This window comes from Diadema antillarum, unplaced genomic scaffold (genome assembly GCF_040938485.1).
Source record: "Diadema antillarum isolate AM-2024a unplaced genomic scaffold, OU_Dant_1.0 seq00001913_RagTag, whole genome shotgun sequence".
Taxonomy (NCBI): domain Eukaryota; kingdom Metazoa; phylum Echinodermata; class Echinoidea; order Diadematoida; family Diadematidae; genus Diadema; species Diadema antillarum.
Window position 1 is genome coordinate 154,481 of NW_027272576.1, and position 20,984 is coordinate 175,464.

General features: G+C 39.4%; 1 protein-coding gene across 1 annotated transcript; it reads left to right on the forward strand.

Annotated features, from left to right (window-relative positions):
• Window positions 1–3,067: 3,067 nt before the first annotated feature.
• Window positions 3,068–20,491, forward strand: LOC139713141 (transient receptor potential cation channel subfamily M member-like 2). The gene is made up of 17 exons (XM_071624892.1): window positions 3,068–3,130; window positions 3,579–3,713; window positions 4,038–4,094; window positions 4,879–5,056; window positions 5,611–5,836; window positions 6,714–6,939; window positions 7,574–7,672; window positions 8,403–8,527; window positions 9,556–9,706; window positions 10,420–10,548; window positions 11,323–11,568; window positions 13,751–13,925; window positions 15,114–15,261; window positions 15,943–16,127; window positions 17,037–17,178; window positions 19,282–19,354; window positions 20,323–20,491. The coding sequence occupies exons 1-17, from the start codon at window positions 3,068–3,070 to the stop codon at window positions 20,407–20,409; spliced, it is 2,445 nt and encodes an 814-aa protein (XP_071480993.1). The 3' UTR covers window positions 20,410–20,491.
• Window positions 20,492–20,984: the final 493 nt, after the last annotated feature.

A 20,984-nucleotide genomic window follows, 5' to 3' on the forward strand; every position in this document is an offset into this window, starting at 1 on the left:
TGTTTTGTCGAACTTACGATTACTGCCTTTCAGCTTTGAAAGGTCTTTATTTCCTGCAATACTCCAGAATATTATGATGGTTACGTGACTTGCTTCCTCCATCGCCTTTCTATCTATCTCTCTCTCTCTCTCTCTCTCTCTCTCTCTAAATGTATATATGTGACCCTGCACCTCAAAACAAACAAAAAGTCGCCAGCCATGAATTTTTAGTGAAGACCATATTCTAAAAGAGTAGACTTTCAGCTTTAAAATGATGTATAACTCAAATCAAATGGACTCTCCTAACCTATCTGAATATTGGAAAGAAAACACAAACTCAGGAAAAATGTGAACTGAGAAAAGAGGCTCTGAAGTACAGTGTCTATTCAAGCGCTTAATCTTTACCAAACCGTACTGGCTGTGCGATGAATGGGACAAAAAACAGGAAGTAAACCACCAGAGTAACAACAATGAAGGGATTATCAGATTAAACTGAAAGTAAGCATGCCTCATTAACACATTCTGTACATAATTAATGCCAACTTTCAAAGCAGTAGTACTATCCTTTCAAAAGTTATTAGAGTTGAAAGTGAAGAGTGTGGACAAGGCTTTTCAGAAATGAAAAAGGGATTCTAAAGACACACCTAATCACACTATTCTACCAAAAATGTTCGAGATAAACTGCTAAAAAAAAAACACTTTATGATACCAAATTTTAGCATAATGTAAAAGAAGACCCGCTCTTTCAGAAAATATGAAAAAGACAAGTTCGGCTAGGTTGACACATTTCACTTATTTTCAGTCCTCACGCAAAATCAGTGTGTGCGACTTTATGTTCATTTTGAAGTGCACGGTCATATATATATATATATATATATATATATATATATATTATATGATATATCTATCACGTGACTGATGCAGAGTTCCACGTGTGTGTGCTCCTCGAGGGAGGACCGAACTCACTTAAGACGGTGCAGAGTGCCCTGGATTCCAACACACCCGTTGTGGTTATCAGAGGGACAGGACGAATAGCCGACGTGCTGGCTAGTGCTTACGATGCGCTGATGTGAGTGCATGGACAGTTTTGCAGCATCTATAAGGAAGAAATTCTCTCATTACAGGGATGATAGGTGGAGACAAGGATTGGGCTTTTAACTTTTTGCGAAATACCAAGAAACCACTAATAAAATACTACAGAGCATACCAGTTTATTTGATGAAAATCGGTTTCGGAATGGCTGAGACATTAAAAAAACAGAGTAAAACAGCCATTTCAAAACCAATTTTCATCAAATTAATTTCGAATTCCTCTTGGAATCACATGCTTTTATCATATTCCAAGAGTGGTTTTCAATTACCTCACCCAAAAGTGTTAGAAATCCGAAGTTAGGTCTCAGCCCAAACTTTACGATGGCGATGTCACGAAGCTCTTCGTTATTTCTGTTGGTGTTTCGTATTAGTTTTCAACAATTATCTGCATTTATCTCTTTTTTATGGTGTGGGAAATAGTTTATGGTGCTATTCTTGTTATTATGCACTTCTTGTGAGTGTGCAATCCATACCTTCTTTCCAAAGTGCGGTGCAGTGCACACTGTTCTCCTGATATCTACTGATCTGTGGGTCTGTGTGGGTACTCCTTGCGCTCTCTATATATTCAGAAGCGTTCATTTATTATTACAAAATGTGAATTAATCTCCTAATTAGTCTCCACTTGAAAAAAACATATTCGAAGAGGTACATGTGTCAATTTGACTTTCATTCAGCTGATAAGGATAGTTCATTGAACACAATATAAAATGTGTGTACGAAGGATATTGTAGTAAAAAAGAAAAGAAACAACGCACACTTTGTCATGGTAACAAAAAAAAAGAAGAAGTAATCGTAAGAATAGAAAAGTGTGTTCCACTAAAAAGCCAAGCTTGTAAGGCATGGAACACTGGAATGAAAACAACAGCAACACCAATATACCAATAAAATATATTAGTACTACATTCATCTATGTAGCATTGTACAATTAATCATTGATATATCAAGAAATGGCTCCGACTGGAAAGATCTGGCTAGGAACAGGATACGGCAGTCGGAGGGCATGCAGAGAGACATGGACGTAGAGGGCTTCATCACCATCATGGAGAAATGTCTGGATCGCAAGGAGGCCTTGACGTTCTGCAAGCTGGATGACAGCACCGATCTGCCTGGAGTGATTTTGAACGCCCTTCTCAGAGGTAACGGTGTCATTGGTGTATCAGCAAGTCAGCAATGTGTGCATGCAACTTGGTATAGTGGATAGAGATGTGTAGTATTACGCAAAAGATTATGGGTTCAATTTCGGCCCGTTGTACATATTCAAGTTCAAGTTGCTTTATTTCATCTCCAACAAATCGAGGATACAAAGAAATGTTTGGGTATACAATTTAATGATGTCACAAAATCAGTACAACAATACCATGAACATAAAAACATGTAATAAAGACAGAAATAGTTATTAACAGAGCTACAAATAAATGCTATATCATTATGGTTAACTCAGGAACAAATTTGTTGGAAATGGAGGCGACTGCTAAAAAAAAGCACTTGTAGTATGCAGTCCCTTAAAAAAGAAAAAGAAAAAGTCAAATGTCAAAACTTTAAGAAAAAGAGACAAGGCAATTTGCCTAAGAGATTGAAAAAAAGACGGAATAGTGCACACACACATGGACACACACGTAGACGTACATTAACAATCACGGAATAGCTCTCATAAAGGAAGAAAAATAGATAGATAAAAAGATTACTGAGAAAGGTGTGGCTATGAAAAGACTGGAGTGGTCAGGAAAAGGGGGAAGAAAAAGGATATTTTGAACAAGATGTTGAAAATGTGCCTTTCATACACCTCCCTGATCCAGGTGTTGAAAAGGAGTCCTTAGCATTGCCGAGGTAATGATTGTAAGGAGATTCTGTTGGAGGGAGAGGGCAACATTGGTTAGCAAGACCTACTAGTCATTATTGCCATTAAATCTTGCAGAAAGGTTTAAATGCAGTTGATATTTTTGTCTTCTCTTTTCTCAGCGGCGAATGTGAACAGTAGGGACCAGCTGAAGATTGCCATGATATGGAACAGAGCAGAGGTGGCGAGAGAAAAACTTTTCAGTCACGGAAAGCAGTGGGATGTAAGTGTGCTGTCGTTGATGGCGTCACAGAGGGGCCTGTTGATTAGAGGATGCAGCAAAAATAAGCTTGTCATTTTTGTTGTTGTTGGTGTTGTTGTTGTTGTTGTTGTTCTTGTTCTTGTTTTATACTTTTTAGCTTAGATTTTACAGTTTAGGCATATTATTGCTTATTTGCGTGTCAGCAGTAATACTTGGCAGTGAACATCATCAACTATGATACAATCCATAATACAATCTGAATGTCATAACATGAGGAAAAAGATCTGAAATAATGGAAAAGCAACAAAAGCATGTCTGTGATGACCATCACTGTCAAAATCTATGGGGTGAATACTCTTTTAGTACCCATTTCCTGTGATTTCGATCCTACTGCATGTCTCACTATTTCCATCTCCTTCGGGATGGTAATATGTACTCATTTCTTTTCATGTTCATGTTTCTTTGGCAGACCGAAGAGTTGAGGCCCTTCTTTCATGAAGCCATCTGCAACAACCAAGTGGAGTTCATCCAACTCTTCTTGGAGCAGGACTTGTCGGTTCAGAAGTATCTCACTCAGTACGAGCTCACAAGTCTCTACAACGATGTAAATATGACCTTTGATACCGGTTGCAAAGAGCTGCAATTATTTGGGAGTTAATTATAATCCAGCAAGGTCTGGCGCACTTCATTTGCGTTCTTTTACTACAAGATCCAGATGATCCTTGCTAACTGAAAAGTTCGAAATTCTCGTCACGAGGTTTAACTTTAGCATTGCAGATTTACCGCTATCACGCTCTTTATTCTTGTCCTCTCCTTTTAAAGTGTTTTCCCCTTTCCTTCGAGAATCTATTCCTTAATCTGTATACTGTGAGTACTATTTCTCGTCACCAAGATGGTGTGATATCATCTTTTACTTTTTCACCCATAGCTGGATCCGAAGTCCTTTCTCTACCATCTTCTGCGCAAACATCGACCGAGCTCCAGGGTAAGATAATTCTGTGGTCTTAATGTATAAGAACATTTCGGCCTCCCTGCCTGATCTTTGTCTGACCAACCAAGTTAATCATTTTTTATCTATAATATGGCAGCAACAGCTCGCATATTCACCTCGTACGCAACCATGTTATATATTAATTATTTATATATATTTTTTTGCTTAAACTGTTTATGATGACAAATCGACACTAAATCATTTTACTCCACAAGGCATGAGAGAGATCAGCATTGATAGAAGAAGACTATTCAATACAATAACAATTAATATGATAAAAATTTTGCTGCTACCGCTACTGCTACCACCTACTATACTGTTACTATTCTCCTGCTCTCCTATACCTTAGCTATTACTAGTCGTACTTTTCATAATAGTGATGATGATGTCAGTAATAGTAATGATATCAATGATAGAAAAAGATGAAAATGAAGAAGGAAAAGTAAGAATAGAGAAGGGGAAAATAGTATTAAGGTAAATTGTATACTCATACGTAGGTTATATTATGATATAATATGATATAATATAATATAATATAATATAATATAATATAATATAATATAATATAACATGATGTAATATAATATAATATAATTTAATATAATATAGTATAACATAATGCAATATAATAGGACTGAAGTTCAGTTAAGGGCACAGTGTTTAAGGTTTGCATTGCATGTATGTTATTATTGCTAATCTGAATAACAATATTGATACCAGCAGAATGAAGTGGAAACCTTCCTCCGAACTTTCTTCATTTTCTTTCCTCGCTGTACAGACAACCTTCACTTTGTCTGATGTCAGTAAGCTGATCAAAACTCACACGTTTAGCGACTACAAGTTGATCCATCAACAATACAATCGGAATCGATACCGTCCCGATTTCCTGACAGCCCCCAAACCAACTGAGGAGGAGGAGGCCGAAGGAGGGCGTTACACTTCCCCGTCCATGATGCGTAAGTGCCTGACATTTTGAAGTAACCCCACAAAGAATGTTTCTCTCAACACGCCAATTAAAAGGCACTGGCTGAAAACGGATCATCGAAGATCATGTCATGGAAGATCATGCAACCATATCAATTATCCGTAACGTTTTGAATAACTGTTCCTCATCACTTTAGTCCATTTTGGGCCTCAAATAGCGGTCTCTGCCATGTAACTGAAATTGCTGCTTTTATGTCATTTCTTGAAAATATTTGGTTGGAGACACGAAGAAACTATCTTTCTGTTTTTCGCTCAAGGCTTATTCCTTGTGGTGAAAAGCAAACAAACAAACAAACAAGCAAACAAACAAACGAACAAAACAAAAAAAACTATTCAGAATATGTTATACCAAGTCAATTAATTTTTTGTATCTTTTATACAGTTTGAGTGTCTTTTGCCTGCAATCGTCAGCATAAACTCCGCGTCACATTTCATGTATCTCCGTACATTAATATCTAAATTTGTACGAAATGTCTTTTTCTTATGTCCAAACTCAAATGAAGATAAACCTTTTTTTTAAACCTAGGTCGCTCTAACAGCGATGCGAAGATGATGGGCTTCTCCTTCCCGTACCAGGAACTGTTCCTCTACGCGATTCTTCAAGACCGCTTCGAACTGGCCACACTGTTCTGGGAAAGATGCAAAGAGCCCATAGCCGCCGCCCTGACGGCCACCAACATCCTGAAGAACATCGCCTTCTCAAACGACCGGTACTTCCCCGACGAGTGCGCAGACATGAAAAAGACCGCAGAGTGGGTGACATTATCATTACACTGTTAATCTCTCTACTTTCAGGTACCCCCTTCTCTCTCCTTCCGATTGTCTTGTTAAGTCCTATGTTTAACGTAATGCATTTAATCTACTGCACATGTAAAATTATAGGTTGAAGTGACATTTTGTCGTTTTTCCTCCAGTTCCAATTAGAACTTCTATTTTTCTTATGTATCATGTTATCCCAAGTCGTTATCCGGGGAAGTGATGACATCATCAACTCACTCATTTTGTCGTTCGAATCAATTTATTGTTTGAGAATTGTTTTGCAAAATTGAGGGAAGTTTCAAAAAAATTTCCTTATTCAATTCAATTTTTCAATTCAATTCAAAGTTTATTTCATTTTTCGACAAAACATATAAGTTGCACTTCTTTAGACAACAGAGAATAAGGTAAACAGAACATTATGTATCGAAAAGAATGTGAAACAGCTGAGGAGGACCTTATAGTAATTATAGATTGTAGTAAAAAAAAACAGAAGTGATCGAAATAAGGTACATGTATAACTTTGCTTAAAGTGCGAAAAATGGAGGGACCCAATAAACAGACAGAGCTTGTAGAATGTGGGCCCCTCTGTAAAAATAACATCAATGGAAAAATTAATTGAAGCATCATAAATACAAAAGGAGAGGAAAAAAAGAGGAAGAAGTCTGGAAGCCCACTGAGAACTAGATTCACAGATAAATATACTTACTATCATAGACGTGAACAACATAGGACAAGACTAGACTAGACTATTCTTTATGATAAATTGTTCATCGTTGTGCTGATTTAATGATTAGTCTATTTCTAAATCAATTTATTTCTGGTCCAGATTTGTCCTTAAAGTGGTTGGTTTTCCATTTGTCTAATCCGCAGGAAGTTTGAGCAGATGGCAGTGCGCGTACTGGACGAGTGCCAGGACGAGAACGCGGCGACGACGGCCGAAGTGCTGACGGTGAATCGCCCCAACTGGGGGAAGGCTTCGTGCGTGAAGATCGGCTTCAGCGTGGAGAACCTGAAGTTCACTTCGCACACCAGCGTGCAGAACGTGCTCAACCGGATGTGGCTTGGGGAGATCTCGGCTACTGCTAGCTCATTTGTCGTGAGTGTTGTGTGATTATGGGCAGGTGCTGCATATACAGTGCTGTCGAAACAATTAATTTTGTCAGATCCTGGTAAAAATTCCTCCAGTAGAAGCTCCTCAGAGTGACCATCATATCAGGTATCAATGTCAATATGGAAACGCTCATTCTTGGTGTCCTTTTAGATAAAATGGATACTTCATTTTTCATCCCTCTTGCCTGGTATGGTAATAAAATGCGAAGACCATATCTGCATTGGCTATTAAGGAGAAACACACAACGCAATTACCATCTTAGGAAGTGCTGCAGATAATCCGTTTTATTGTAAAAATGCAAAGAAATTATTAGTCTATATGCCATCCAATTGGTAGAATGTATCCGTGTTTGCAAAGCGTTTTTCTAATTTCATAATAATATGTGTACAGGGGCGTATGCGAAGTGTGTGTGTGTCGCTGTGTGACATGCTGTTGTCATAACCATGCAGTAGTTTAAAAAGTTCAAATTGTACGAAGTGATGTAGATATCTCATTGATGTATATAAAGAGTGTGTTCGCTGCTGTGTGTTTCCATATCTCTCAGTCTTTCTTCTGAATATTTAGACACTATGAACGGTGACTTTTTTTTTCTTTCTCTCTGTTTCACTTTAATTACTAGATCTGGCTGGCCCTTTTCTTTCCACCTGCGATATTCTTCGTTCAGTTCCGGCATGACGATAGGGAAGAACAGCATTACCAAGAGACAGAGTCTGATGATGTGAGGAAGAATTTTCAATGAATGCACGAGAAGAACAAACGTACCCCCTCAAAAACACACCCCCAACAAAAAACTCGCTATTATAATCTTGAAGTGTGAAATGTAGGCATTGTGAGCATGGTAAAGAGATAAAACTGTTCCAAGCTGTAATGTTTTGAGGCCGTTGTCCAAGTCAAGCGATTTGCTGATCGATAACGGTCTCCTTCACCTGTATACTTAAATATTTGTCACGAAATATATGTATTATTCTCATGATTATATATTTGTTATGATAGCTCTTGTTTATATTTTCATGACTTGTGAATATTTTCGATATTGTCATACTGGTTTTTTTTTTTATACAAGTGGAGAAATAAAACTTACTGAAACTGAAACTGAAGCTGGTATCTATTGCAATACCATCAATTACAATGCAGGCAGAAAAAAAAAACAACGTAGTAGGTGTCAAAAAAGATGAGTCTCCTGTATTTCCCATGCTGTTTAAATTGAGGAAATGAAAGTATAATGTTTCTGTATTTAAGCATAATTTACGCATATGTTTTGATGTTTTAACATTTATATCATCGTGTTATATCGCGGGTCCAAAGATGCATACAGTTTTCCCTATTGGGTATCTAAATCGGGGATGGGGATGGGGGTGGGGGCTAAGCATCCCCTGTGGTGTCGGATCCTGTGTTTGTTCCTAACAGTATGTGTATCTCTGCTATATATTCCGGCTGTGGGTGTATAGGATACGGAAAGCCAGGAAGGAGAGAGCGAAGCTCGGCCGCAGCAGAACCCCAGAGACTCGAAGCTTTCCCAAAGACGCTCCCTACTCAAGCAGAATTCCACAGATTGGGACGCTGGTGATATCTGGTGAGGAACCCTTAAAAGGTCGCATAGCCCTGATAAGCAAAATACTGTTGTGATAGCCTTCAATTTGTAAAACCCTGTTGTGATGGCCTTAATATCTTGACCAATTGTTGTGATTTCCCTATAAATTTGTAGAATGCTGCTGCGATGGCTTTAATTTGCGGAACCGAACCTTCTTTGTGATAGCTTTAACTGGCATAGCATACCCTGTCACCTCGAAGAGGGGTTGACGCACTTTCGGTTGACAAGTCATGACAACTCATGCTGACATCGAATTAATCGCAACAAACGTTGTTACGGTGTCAATATATGATTGGAAAGATCATACTTATTAGATTTTAATGTAGTGAGGTCTAATTACTAGCGCCCGGAAGTTATGAAAAAAAAATAGTATTATGGGTTTTAACGAGCATCTTCAATGAACGCACCGGACAGATATGGGATATACTTATATGCTTCATATCACATGATACAAAAAATAGTGGTGATTCCCCAGCTTGTAGGGAGAAGACGCGGACGTTCCGCATCTTTAATCTTTTATCTTGCAGTACATGTATTTGCATTGATCATACAATTTTTTTTTTTACTGACTGTATATTTTCATAATGGGATATGAAGAAGGAGGGTAATTGATTTAAGATAGTGTTACAAATTTAAATGCAAAACTTGTTCAGTCGCCGTGGTTGATATGAAGTATTGGGATGACATTCATGCCATGTTCCGCGGGCATGTTGTTTGCAGTTACATTTTCGTAGCCACGAAAACGGCACGATAGATATAAAGTGACATGCACAAGGCGCTATGTGATTATCCTTTCGGATGTTCTAGAATGCTTGTCAAGTTCATTTTCGACGCAGACAAAGATTCTTGGCTCTGTATGGACGAGTTGTTAGGTCCCTGCCTTTACTGTCAACCCTGGCCCCGGGGCCAGGCACCAGTAGCACGATATGATAGGAATCTCCATCGATGATATCTGTTAGGTTTTGTTCTAGTTTCTATGTTTGTTTTTAAATGTTCCTTCATCGCGGCAGTGCGACGAACCCGGAAGAAAACGAACCTCTCGAGTCTGTGTCCGAGGAGGAGTCTGACACGACAATCAGAAGTCCAAGGAGAAAGCTTGGCTACTGTGCAAGAGTCTTTCACTTCTTCACTTCTCCCGTCGTCAAGTTCAATATGCATCTCGTGAGTATACGAATAATCATCTGATGTAAAGCCGAAATGAGTCTCATTATCTTGCCAACTAATCAAAACGATGATGTAGTCTTCTTTATCCAAGGTATAGCCTCTTCTATGTTGCCACTGCTCTATATACCTGACTGGGTCCTGCCATTATAACTACCCTATCTTTGCCAGGTACCCGTTTATACACCTTGGTCGAGAGGGACATGGGTGAAAACATAATGTTCAAGGATGAAGGCACTTAACGGGATTCGAACTCGGCACCTCCTATTGAAAGTTAGACGTCTTATCCACCAAGAAATAGTGCAACCACTTAAGACTCCGATTTTTTTTACTTTTATTTTTAAAGTAATTATAAGCTATTCATCTAGGGTTTCTAGAGATCATTCGTTGGCTATCGAGCAGAAGCTCGCTAGTCTAGTGGATATAACGCCTGTCTAGCAATCAGGAGGTCGTTGGTTCGAGTCCAACCCGAGGACGTAACTAAATGTCCATGATCTTTATCATGGCTACTGAAAACACTGAAAATCGGTCTTTGTTTACATTGATGAAGGGCATTTTGTCAACCATTCACAACAAGCAAGACTCGACGTAAGGAAGACTAAATCAAATATGATAACTTGTTCTCAAATGTTATTTACGAATGTTGAACATAATGGTGATGTTTATATTGATGAGTGCTTTTGGATATTGTTATATCTTCTCTCTCTTTGTAGATTTCCTATTTCGCGTTCTTGGGTCTGTTCAGTTACATCATGCTGTGTGACTTCCATGAAACCATATCAATCCCCGAGATTGTGCTCGTTGTTTGGGTGGGAACCCTATTCTTTGAGGAACTGAGACAGGTATTTCCACTTACTGATGATTAAAAGAAAAGTGTTTAGCAGAGATTAATATTTCCCTCCCTTGGACCAAAATATTAGCTACACGTTTATGCATTAAATATTTATTAGTCCTTAATTGACTCGTGCCTCGAGGCACTTACTTTTCATGCAAAACTGACATAGTCTAACAAACAAAGGTAAATGATCTTTTGGTCTAAAATTCAATTTATATCGCACCCGACATATCTTCCGTATATAGAATTTTGAAACTCCCGTATCTAGAATTTTGAAACTTCCTTATCTGCCTATTCATTTCTGTTTTCAGCGTTTGCAAACCGATTCCATCACTTTCAAACCCCTTACTCACTTATGATTTAGATACAGATACTCGAAAAAGTATGGTATCAGCAAAGTGAGCCCGTTCGTAATGAGCACATTTCCTAAATTACCATTCATTCCTCATTCGGGTAGCCATTTCATTTTTTTTTTTGTAAAGCAAAATTATTCATAGGCTTGCCTGTAACCATGTATTTACGAAATTCATGTGCATCTGTATCTGTACCAATTTCCAAATACTAGGCTTTAATAAACATTTTGTAGCAATCAGGTGGATTTCCTGGCGAACGCAATATATAAGGAATATCAAAGTGAATAATCATTACATCACAAATGCTTAATAAGTGAATTTGAAAACCAACATGCTTGTTCAATCGCTAATCAGCTATTCTGAAGCTCCTGTGTAATCAAGTGGAACTACGAATCGGCTTATTTTTTTTTGTCTGCGTTCTTTGACAGGTTGTACAGGCAGACAACTTTACTTTCCAAGGAAAAGTTCAGATCTGGTTTGGAGACTTTTGGAATCGCATCGACACCTTGAACCTAGTCCTGTTCTCCTTGGGTTTCACCCTGCGCTTCTTTCCCAATCTCAACGCAGCTCGGATCGTGCTGTGCTGTGATCTTATGTTCTTCTTCGTCCGCATGCTCAACTCGTTTCTCGTCGTCAAAAGCCTAGGACCCAAGCTTCTGATGATCGGAAAAATGGTAAGAACCCAGATGTTCGACACTGCATGCTCTGTCCCCCCCCCCCCCTCCCCCCAAAAAAGAAAAGATCAACAACGGAATCCTGGATGCAATCTGTATCGTCAGAACACTGGATTGTGGATGAAAGCTATAGATCTTGTATGGAGTGTGGAACCATTTGTGTAAAACTCCCCATTCTGTCTCTCATTACAACATGGCCGGTTTGTTTGTTGCCATAACATTCCTGGCGTCTTTGGGATGATATCTGTCCTGGCAGAGTTAAATTAAGTTTAATGTTTATCCTTATTTGTACGAACATTATCTTGATTGTCATAACCGGAGTAGCGCACGTTCGCAAGACGTAGTCAAGTTTTTTTTTTTTTTTTTTTTTTTTTTTTTAGGCTTTTTGTACCTGGAGTAATGACTTTCGAAAAACATATCCCAGCATACAGCGCATTGTAATCATGTCGGGCAGTGCCTTGTTATTACAACATAATCAACACTCGAATTTCGATGCTACACGAAGATATCTTGTGAAAAAAAAATGACGTAAATGTCAATTTCGATCATTGGTCTTTAGTATGAAAGCTATTCCCAAACTTGTTAGTGGCTGCTGATGTCCATTCCCGGTACCAAATTCTATTCACCTCAGGGAAGATTTGCGCTTGTTGCGATCTGTTTTTGACTTTCTGGTTCTTTTTCCTTTTTTCGATTAACTCATTGAGTAAACGCGTAAAAGATTTATGCAATGTAAGTCCATGCTTACGTGTGTTGAATTAAATCAGATCATCACTAATGTGGCCAAAAGGATATCGAAAAATTATGTGCCATATATTCTATGATATTCTTGGACACTCCCACAAAAAACCCTTCCAAACCAAGATTCTGTCGATGACATCATCTGTCAATCACTGCTAGAGCGCTGAAATCATATTATGAACTATATCAGTAAATCTAGTCAGCTGGACTTACTTATAATTTGGAGTAGCGAAGTTTCTCGTCCTCTCCGGGACGCTTCATCAGGACGACTGATCTTTGGCGGCAATTGGTTGTTGACCCGTAACAGGGTCGGGGAATTTCGGAGAGCGCCGAGGAATCTTCCGAACTGCCGGATTGTAGGCTCCGGCTAGGTTGTGTCGCAGACCCCCTCCTCGGTTTAGGGATGGCTCCTCCCTTTTTACGTAGATAGACTCTTTGACTCCCTCTGGACCCACCGTGCCTCGCGATCTAAGATGACCACGTCCTTGTTGTCAAAGAAGTGGTTACTGCTGTTCAGATGGGAGTTTACGGCAGAGTCTCCACATCCAGACGAGATAAAGCAGACCTTAGCCAAACGTATGTGCCAGCACAGATGAGTTTGTCTCTTTGAAAGAGACAACGTTATACGGTTCCCTGTGTTTCCGGACTTTCAAAGAATATCCGTAAAATCTTTAGCAAGCATCATATTCCTATCTCTTTCAAGCCTACCAACACATTGAGACAGAAGTTAGTCCATCCTAAGGATAAGACTCCGAAGGACCAACAAAACAACGTGGTCTATGCTATCCAATGCAAGGATGACGAGAGTGAAGAGCTGTACATAGGAGAGAAAAGCAGACCTTAGCCAAACGTATATGTACCAGCAGAGACGAGCTAGCGCGTCTGGATGTGGAGACTCTGCCGTATACTCCCATCTGAACAGCAGTAACCACACCTTTGACAACAAGGATGTGGTCATCTTAGATCGCGAGGCACAGTGATTCGAGTGGGGAGTCAAAGAGTCTATCTACGTAAAAAAGGGAGGAGCCATCCCTAAACCGAGGAGGGGGCCTGCGACACAACCTAGCCGGAGCCTACAATCCGGCAGTTCGGAAGATTCCTTGGCGCTTTTCGAAATTCCCCGACCCTGTTACGGGTCAACAACCAATTGCCGCCAAAGATCAATCGTCCTGATGAAGCGTCCCGGAGAGGACGTGAAACTTCGCTACTCCAAATTACAATTAAGTCCAGTTGACTAGATTTACTGATTGATTATGAGATGCTTTACCTGGATGACTTAGAACATTCACAAAGATATCATATTATGATTAATCAAAGGCATTGGAAAGCACCTTCCCCTAGACTGCTGGACATAGCATAACTTGCATGTTTCCATACAATGTCCTCCTTTTAGTCATTACTGTTTATCATATTATCTGTTTCGTTTGTCATTGTTTTTCTCCAGATGGTGGATTTGCTGCTGTTCTGCAGTATATTGAGTGTGTTCCTCCTTTCGTATGGCATCGCCTCACAAGCCATTCTCTACCCTAACACCAGTGGAGTCCTGGAGGTCATTCGGGGTATCACCTACAGGGCCTACTTCCAGGTGTTTGGCGAGTTGTTTCTGGAAGTAATCGAGGGTAAGCTATAGCACTTCATTTTCCGCAGCTTGTCACAACCATTCCAATGGTGCCTCTGCTTCTCAGGAATGAATAGCGTGCCATCTACATTAAAGATAATAAAAAGTTTTGGTACCTCAAAAGTTTCCTTGAATTTCCTTGTCTTAGTTTGTGTTTCAGGTTAAAGTGCCTTCCATATAACTAACACTGTGAGACTTACTCGCCCCAAAGTGCTCTCATGTCTTAGTAATCATGCAATTAACTGCGACCAGCAGCCCCATACGCATAGCGACCAGCAGTCCCATACGCATAGCGTAATCGGGCTTCACATTGTAGCATTCAGGATCATGACAGATTTAGTATCGCGGGTAAATGTCAACTTAAAATCCAAAAATTTATTCGATTTGAAGACTTACCAATTAAGTTGAAGTATTGAAAACAGGCTTCGGGCAACGTTTGGTTCTGCCTATAGTCCCTTCCTGTTCGAATTGATGACTGAATGTGACTCGGTCGAGAGGACCTTGGGAGAGCTACCATACACTGAATACTACAGCCAGTGCATGCGAACACATGTCACATCACACAAATTTCAAATCCATCAACGGATAAGATGTTTGAGATCCCAATTCGGAGTCGATAGACATTTTCATCTTGTTATTTCGTTAAGATTCGATGCCTTTGCCACTTTCGTTTTCCGAGCTCACTGTATTAGTAATACATTTATCACTTTATTTTCTCGCAAAGCAGTTAACAAACCAAACTCCCCGTTTATATTTCCTCTTGCACTGTGGTATAGTGGATAAGACTCTTGATTTTCACGCGCGGAGATCCCGGGTTCTCCCTGCCAAGTCACCAAAGAGAGTGTTTATGTTCTTGGAGGAGATGTTTTAACACATGATGTTCCTGTTGACCCATGTGAATAAATGTGTATCTGGGCATGCTAGGGGTAATCGTAATGGCAAATACCAGGGCCCTGTGGTAGAGCAGTGGCAACACTGAAGAGATCCTGCGCATGGGTAAAGAAGACATCATTACTTTACTCTACAGCACGATATTGGAATGGACCTTGTAGATTCCAAGTTTGTTAAGCATTGCCCATCTGTGTTTGTGTTTGTTTGTGAGAGTGTCTGTGTGTGTATCTATATTTGTGGGGATCTGCTGTACATTTTGGTAACCTCTTCGTGTTTGTGCTTATTGTGGACTGTATAGGCGATACTGACTGTTCGAATAACGCGACCCTGATAGCACAGGGTGAGATGCCTTGCCCGCAGAACTCTTGGATGGCAGTGATACTGCTTGGTGTGTACATGCTTGTCAGCAACGTGCTTCTCCTCAACCTTCTCATCGCCATGTTCAGGTATGCTATTAACTATATGCCGCGTAAGATTCTAGCCACCTGATTGGTCGAACGGTCGTCACGTGTTCGTGCAAACATAATCGTCTGCTATCATGATGAGCTAAATCAAAGATTATGAACTATAGTTCCGTCGAAATGACGAACTTTCTGGATGACGAACCTTAGGAATGTTGAACTTTGGTACAACGAACTGTATGTAGCCGAGCAAATTAGGCCCTGCATGAATATCCAAAACACTCCTGTTGGGTAAACATTAATGTTGTTGTTGTTGTTTTATAGAAAGAAAGAAGAGAGAGAAAAATGGGGCCCTAAACAAATAATTTGCCCCAGACAGGACTTAACATTAAACAGACATTATAAATCTTAGAAAAATTACAAGATTATTAAATATATGTATCAAGTCTCCATGAGGGAGCTCATATCGTCTCCACGAGGGAGCTGATATTGTCTCCACAAAGGAGCTCATTAATGACTGCATTAAACACATACTATATGCACAAAGAACCTACAGTATTTCCTTGTATTTCATTTCGTTACGAGCTTTGATAATTATTTGAATATATTGAAATACCATGTCAAAACAAAACATATCAAATCAAATCAAAATGTGGATGAAATAATATCATATCCATGATATTACAGCTAAGACGTATACTCATTACCTCGTTTCTCGACGAACAGTTATACATTCACGACTGTGCAGGAGAACACGGACGAAGTATGGAAATTCCACCGCTACGAGCTCATCAAGGAGTACATCGACAAGCCGTTCCTCGTACCCCCTTTCATCATCATCGCTCACGTGGTCCGTCTCATTCGTTGCCTCTGTTGCAAACCGTGCATTGGCGGACCCAAACAGGGTTCAGGTAAGAAAACGAAGTCGCTTTCCGCATTGACAAAGACAGTGATTTCTCAGTAACATATTCTTAAATTGCCCAGATTGTGGATATACTGAATGAGATAAGGAGAATCCACAAGTTGTGATAGCATATATCAGTAGATGAACTCGTTTTATGAATCGAAGTATGCAGCCGAGTCTGCGAATTGCAATATGTAGGGCCTACATGAGATCACATTGCAGTCGGCAGTTATAGGTACAATCCTTTGAAATGCGTGCTTGTGTGTTTCTGTTGAGGTTAGACTTTGATAATTAGCACTGACCAAAGAGGTTACGTACTTTAATATTTATCCTCTTTGGCGCTGACCGATGTGAGAAAAATGTAATGTCGCTTTTTTAAAGCAGTACACATGGTTGTTATCCTTGGTTCCACATTATTCAAGCTTTAAAGACAGATGGAAAATTGAGTTTAAACCTTGCCTTAAAGCATTGCAGAAACTAACCATGCTAGCTTCCTGAGACTGGGTACACTGTAGATTCACCTCGTTTTTGTAGCAATAAAGTCACATCTAGGCCTACATCTATGGTGTCCATATATAGGCAGCTCGTAAGATACATTGCCGTGAACTGTCATAAAATGCGGGATCCCTGCAGAAACCATCTTGTTTATGCCTGAAAAATGAATTTACTGATAATGTAACCACAAAGATATATGAACGATATGAGTAATATCTGCGCTGATTGCATTATTTAGTTGTTATTGTTGTTGTTGTTTTTTGGGATATTATATTACCGAGGGAATTAACACTTCTCTTACCAGCGGCAATCTTTTTTTGCAAACAATATAAGTGCCATTTTCAGATAGTGGGTGTGAAAGGGTTAAGCAATTAAGACTCTATAGTGATGGCAGGTTCTTGACTACCTGTTTGATTGCCAGACCGCACTGAAGGATCAGAGACCGCTATGACCGAACAGTCCCTTATGCACTGGGAGTATCTGCGACTCGAGACTTACATGGTGAAGCAGAGGACAGAGACGGTCAAGGACATCGGCAAACAGGTGCAGAACCTCGGCAAGAAGTAAGTCATCTCGTCACAGGGTACTAGTATGGGAGCACTGTGGCCTAGTGGATAGGACTCTTGAGTTTCAATCAGGGGGCCCCAAGTTCAAATCCTGTCAAGTGCCTTGCCTTGGCCTATACTTCCTTGGACAATACGTATTTACCGATCATGTCTCTCTCGATCCAGGTGTTTGATTGAATACCTGGCAACTCAATGATAATAATAACAATAATATAATAATAATGATGATAATGATAACAATGATAATAATGATAATAATAATGATAGTAATAATAATAATGATAATAATAATAATTATTATTATTATCATCATTATTATTATTATTATTATTATTATTATTATTATTATAGGTTTTCCCGGCCAATTTCGCACTTGTGTCAGTCCGATTCCTAATTGCTGCATTCAATTTAGCAAAATTTAGCGTAGATGACATGTTCGGTAGTTCAATTTTATGATCTCTTCATTCAAATTCATTTTGGAGCATTCAAATTACCTTTAGCGTCATTCTAATTAACACTTTTTCAATTGAAATTCGTAAAACTAGCACCATTTCGTTATTCGTTCATTCAATTTAGAATGATATAGTCACGTGATCACGGACATGCCGCACTCGTTCATTCAAATTCATTTTTGGGCATCCAATTTAACATCTTTTGCAGTCAATTTAGCACGCATGTTTATGCTTTGGTTCTTTCTTTATTTTTTTTTATCAACACAGTTACTGTTTTGCAAGCGTCATTACATTTCATATTTTCGTACTTATTTGAAAGATTTTGGTAACAGGTTTTTTTTTCTTCAATGTGCTTAGTGATTCTTCCAGTCCGAAGATTTAGTGCATCATGTGGCCACAACTTATCTGGCCGTTGAGTGCTTTATTCCGAGTGTGTCGGCCAGTTCTAGGAAGTCAAGGTTATGATCATCAAATGTTTCTATAATTCTTTTTCTGTCTTCTTGAGAAATACGTCTGTATCTAATTTGTGCTGTCATGACTGTAAGAAGATGAAGTTAGTATTGGTACATGTAGGCCTAAAATGACATGTATGAAAGAAAAGGGGCGTTACAGAACAACAAACCCGAGTTATGTATGGTAAAAAGTATGATACTTTTACTGCTTAACAGTGCGTGGATGAAACAAAAAGTCACATAGAAATACGCGTTTAAATGTTATCACCTTTTCAAAAGAGAAATAACATGACGTTAATTTGAATGAACATGTTAGGAATTTGAATGCCCATACGCGAAATTGAATGACTGAAATACCCCTTTCGGCCAGTGTTGGCGAATTTGAATGACTGAAGAGCACGTGCCAATTTGAATGCTCGTTTTACGAATTCGAATGGCACATGTGCAAATTTCATTGATCGAAATGCTAAATTGAACGACCAACTTGCAATTTTGAATGACAGAATGTGCAGTGACGAGGATTTTCGCTAAATTGAATGAACCTTTTATCAAATGGACTGACAAAAGTGCGAAATTGGCCGGGAAAACCTATATTATTATTATTATTATTATTATTATTATTATTATTATTATTATCATTATGGCAGGGCCCTCTGGTAGAGCAGTGCAGACAACACTGAAGAGGCTACCTTGGATAAAGAAGGCTATATCATCATTATTGTATTAATTATCCCTTTAACCATGTAGCATTGTTGTCTTTTACTTTCCTTTTTACGCGTTAAACCATACTGACCAGTGAGGCAGCGTGTAAAACCCTCCACCCGATCATCGCCCACACCCCAAAACCGAATAGAGTGAAGATTTCCTCTCAGCTTGTTGTTTTTCTTTGCTAAATGACAGACAATGCTAAATTCCTCTGAAATGCCACATCATAGGCCAAATATTCCTTGCATGTGTATCTATCCCTTGCAAATTTCATTCTTGGGAATTCATTAATTTCTTCGTCTACCAAATTGTAATGCTTATTGTGAAACCGTAGTGAAGTGATTTGATAATGAGAAAATCATTCTATATCACTGAACCCAACTTCACTATTATCTATTTTCATTGTTATACTCAACAGCATTAAACTGTGGACTTAGTCATGACATCGCATTTATTGCTTGGATGATTTTGCTTTAAATTCACTTCTACAGAGTGGACAGAATTGAGAGTTCGATGAGTAGAACGCAGCTGATCGAGAAGAAGCTGGAGAGCGTTGAGCAGCGGGTAAGTTCCATGACTGTTTATTTCACAGTTTCACCCGAGATTACACCTTTATACTCCCACAGTGTGGGAAATTGTTAAAACACTGTACCACATTTTTCACAGTGTCTTCCATTACTCACAGTGTATTTGTACTGCACAGTGCAGTTTTCTGAAAAGAGCAGTATACAAGTATGATATCTATAAAATGTGAAGCACCAGTGTGGCAACATATTTTAGGTTCTATGGTTTTATTGCACGCTTTCACCAGAAACTACGCCTTATATCCCACAGTGTGGAAATATCTTAAAGCACTGTGGCAAAATTTCCTCAATGTTTTCCGATACCCACAGTGTAATTATTGCAGTGCAGTTGTCTGAAAAGTGTAGCATGATATCTGTGTAGCACAATGTGACAACATACGTTCTTAATGTTATCACACCCTTTTAAGAGAATCGGGATACACCTTATATTCCACAGTGCTGAAATGTGATAAAACACTGTGATACATTTCCCAGAGTACTTTTATCTGGCGGTACTCTCAGTGTAGTGCAATTGTCAGAAGAGAGCAATGCAATATCTCATGTGTTGCACAGTGTGACAATGCACATGCAATGTATACACTGCACGAATGCGACCAAATCTAATGAGCTTCCCGTGTTATCCGCTCCCTGTTCGTACAGGGCAATTCTAAACTTTCTGTCAACTCTGAAAGCTCGCGCAGTCTGTAGGTTATACCAGAAGCATGTTGTGAAGAAGGCAACGGATATAAATTAGAAATACGAGAAACACCATAGAGATGTTTTCAAAAAGACTCACCTCTCCACCCCCAAAGTCCAGCTGCAAAGTGCACGAGTTTGCATTTTTCTTGTTTATCTATCCGTAGTAATTTTTTTTTTGATGGAAATAGGAGACATGGTTTTAAAGCTGAGTATGAGATAAAGATGAATTATATTGACCAGTGGTTGTGAAATATTGTTTTTGGTCCCCAGGTCCAGGACATGGAATCAAACCTGGAGAAGCAACTCGCAGACATCATCGACCTGATCAAGAAGTCACAGCAGCCAGACACGACATGAAGGGATTCCCATCTTCTCCGCTTCGTTCAGTCAGGAGCAGAGGAACACTTGAAGTAACCTTGGCTCCCTTTATAGATGCTCTTCTTGCCTTCTTCGCTTGCATTCCACGTGCGCTACAATCCGCTGGAGGTGTGGTTGGCGCCATCTCGACTGGAAGATCCGCGTTGATGCTCTTCAGAGCTCCGCTGTTGACTTTCGACGAACGGATGTCTTTCTTATCATTCTTATAAGTGTTATGTGTGTATAATGTTTGCGTAAGCGTATGTCTCCGATTGAAGGTGGTTTCACAGTTGATATGATAGAGGAAGGTAGAATTAGATTATGATATGCGAACGCCCTATGCACTTCTTGCAAATGCGTGATTTGATGGTGCTCCATCAGGAGAAGCGGGTGAGATTTGTGCTTCCTAAATCTGTGCCTGGGTATAGATGCCAGCATTTTTGCCATCATTATGCCTTGCCAAATTGTAGGCATCATTTGGGATTGAATCCTTGCGTGTGCTATGACATGACGCTTACTTGTTTCATTGTTTGTGTGTGTATATGTCTGCTGTTTTGGGGGTTTTTTTTTTGGTG

Excerpts from the sequence above, each read along its gene's own strand:
- LOC139713141 (XM_071624892.1), top strand. The coding sequence starts at position 3,068 with ATGATATGGAACAGAGCAGAGGTGGCGAGAGAAAAACTTTTCAGTCAC. Across the intron at positions 4,095-4,878 it reads AACATCGACCGAGCTCCAGG|ACAACCTTCACTTTGTCTGA; the intron begins GTAAGATAATTC and ends CTCGCTGTACAG. Across the intron at positions 19,355-20,322 it reads TGGAGAGCGTTGAGCAGCGG|GTCCAGGACATGGAATCAAA; the intron begins GTAAGTTCCATG and ends TTTGGTCCCCAG.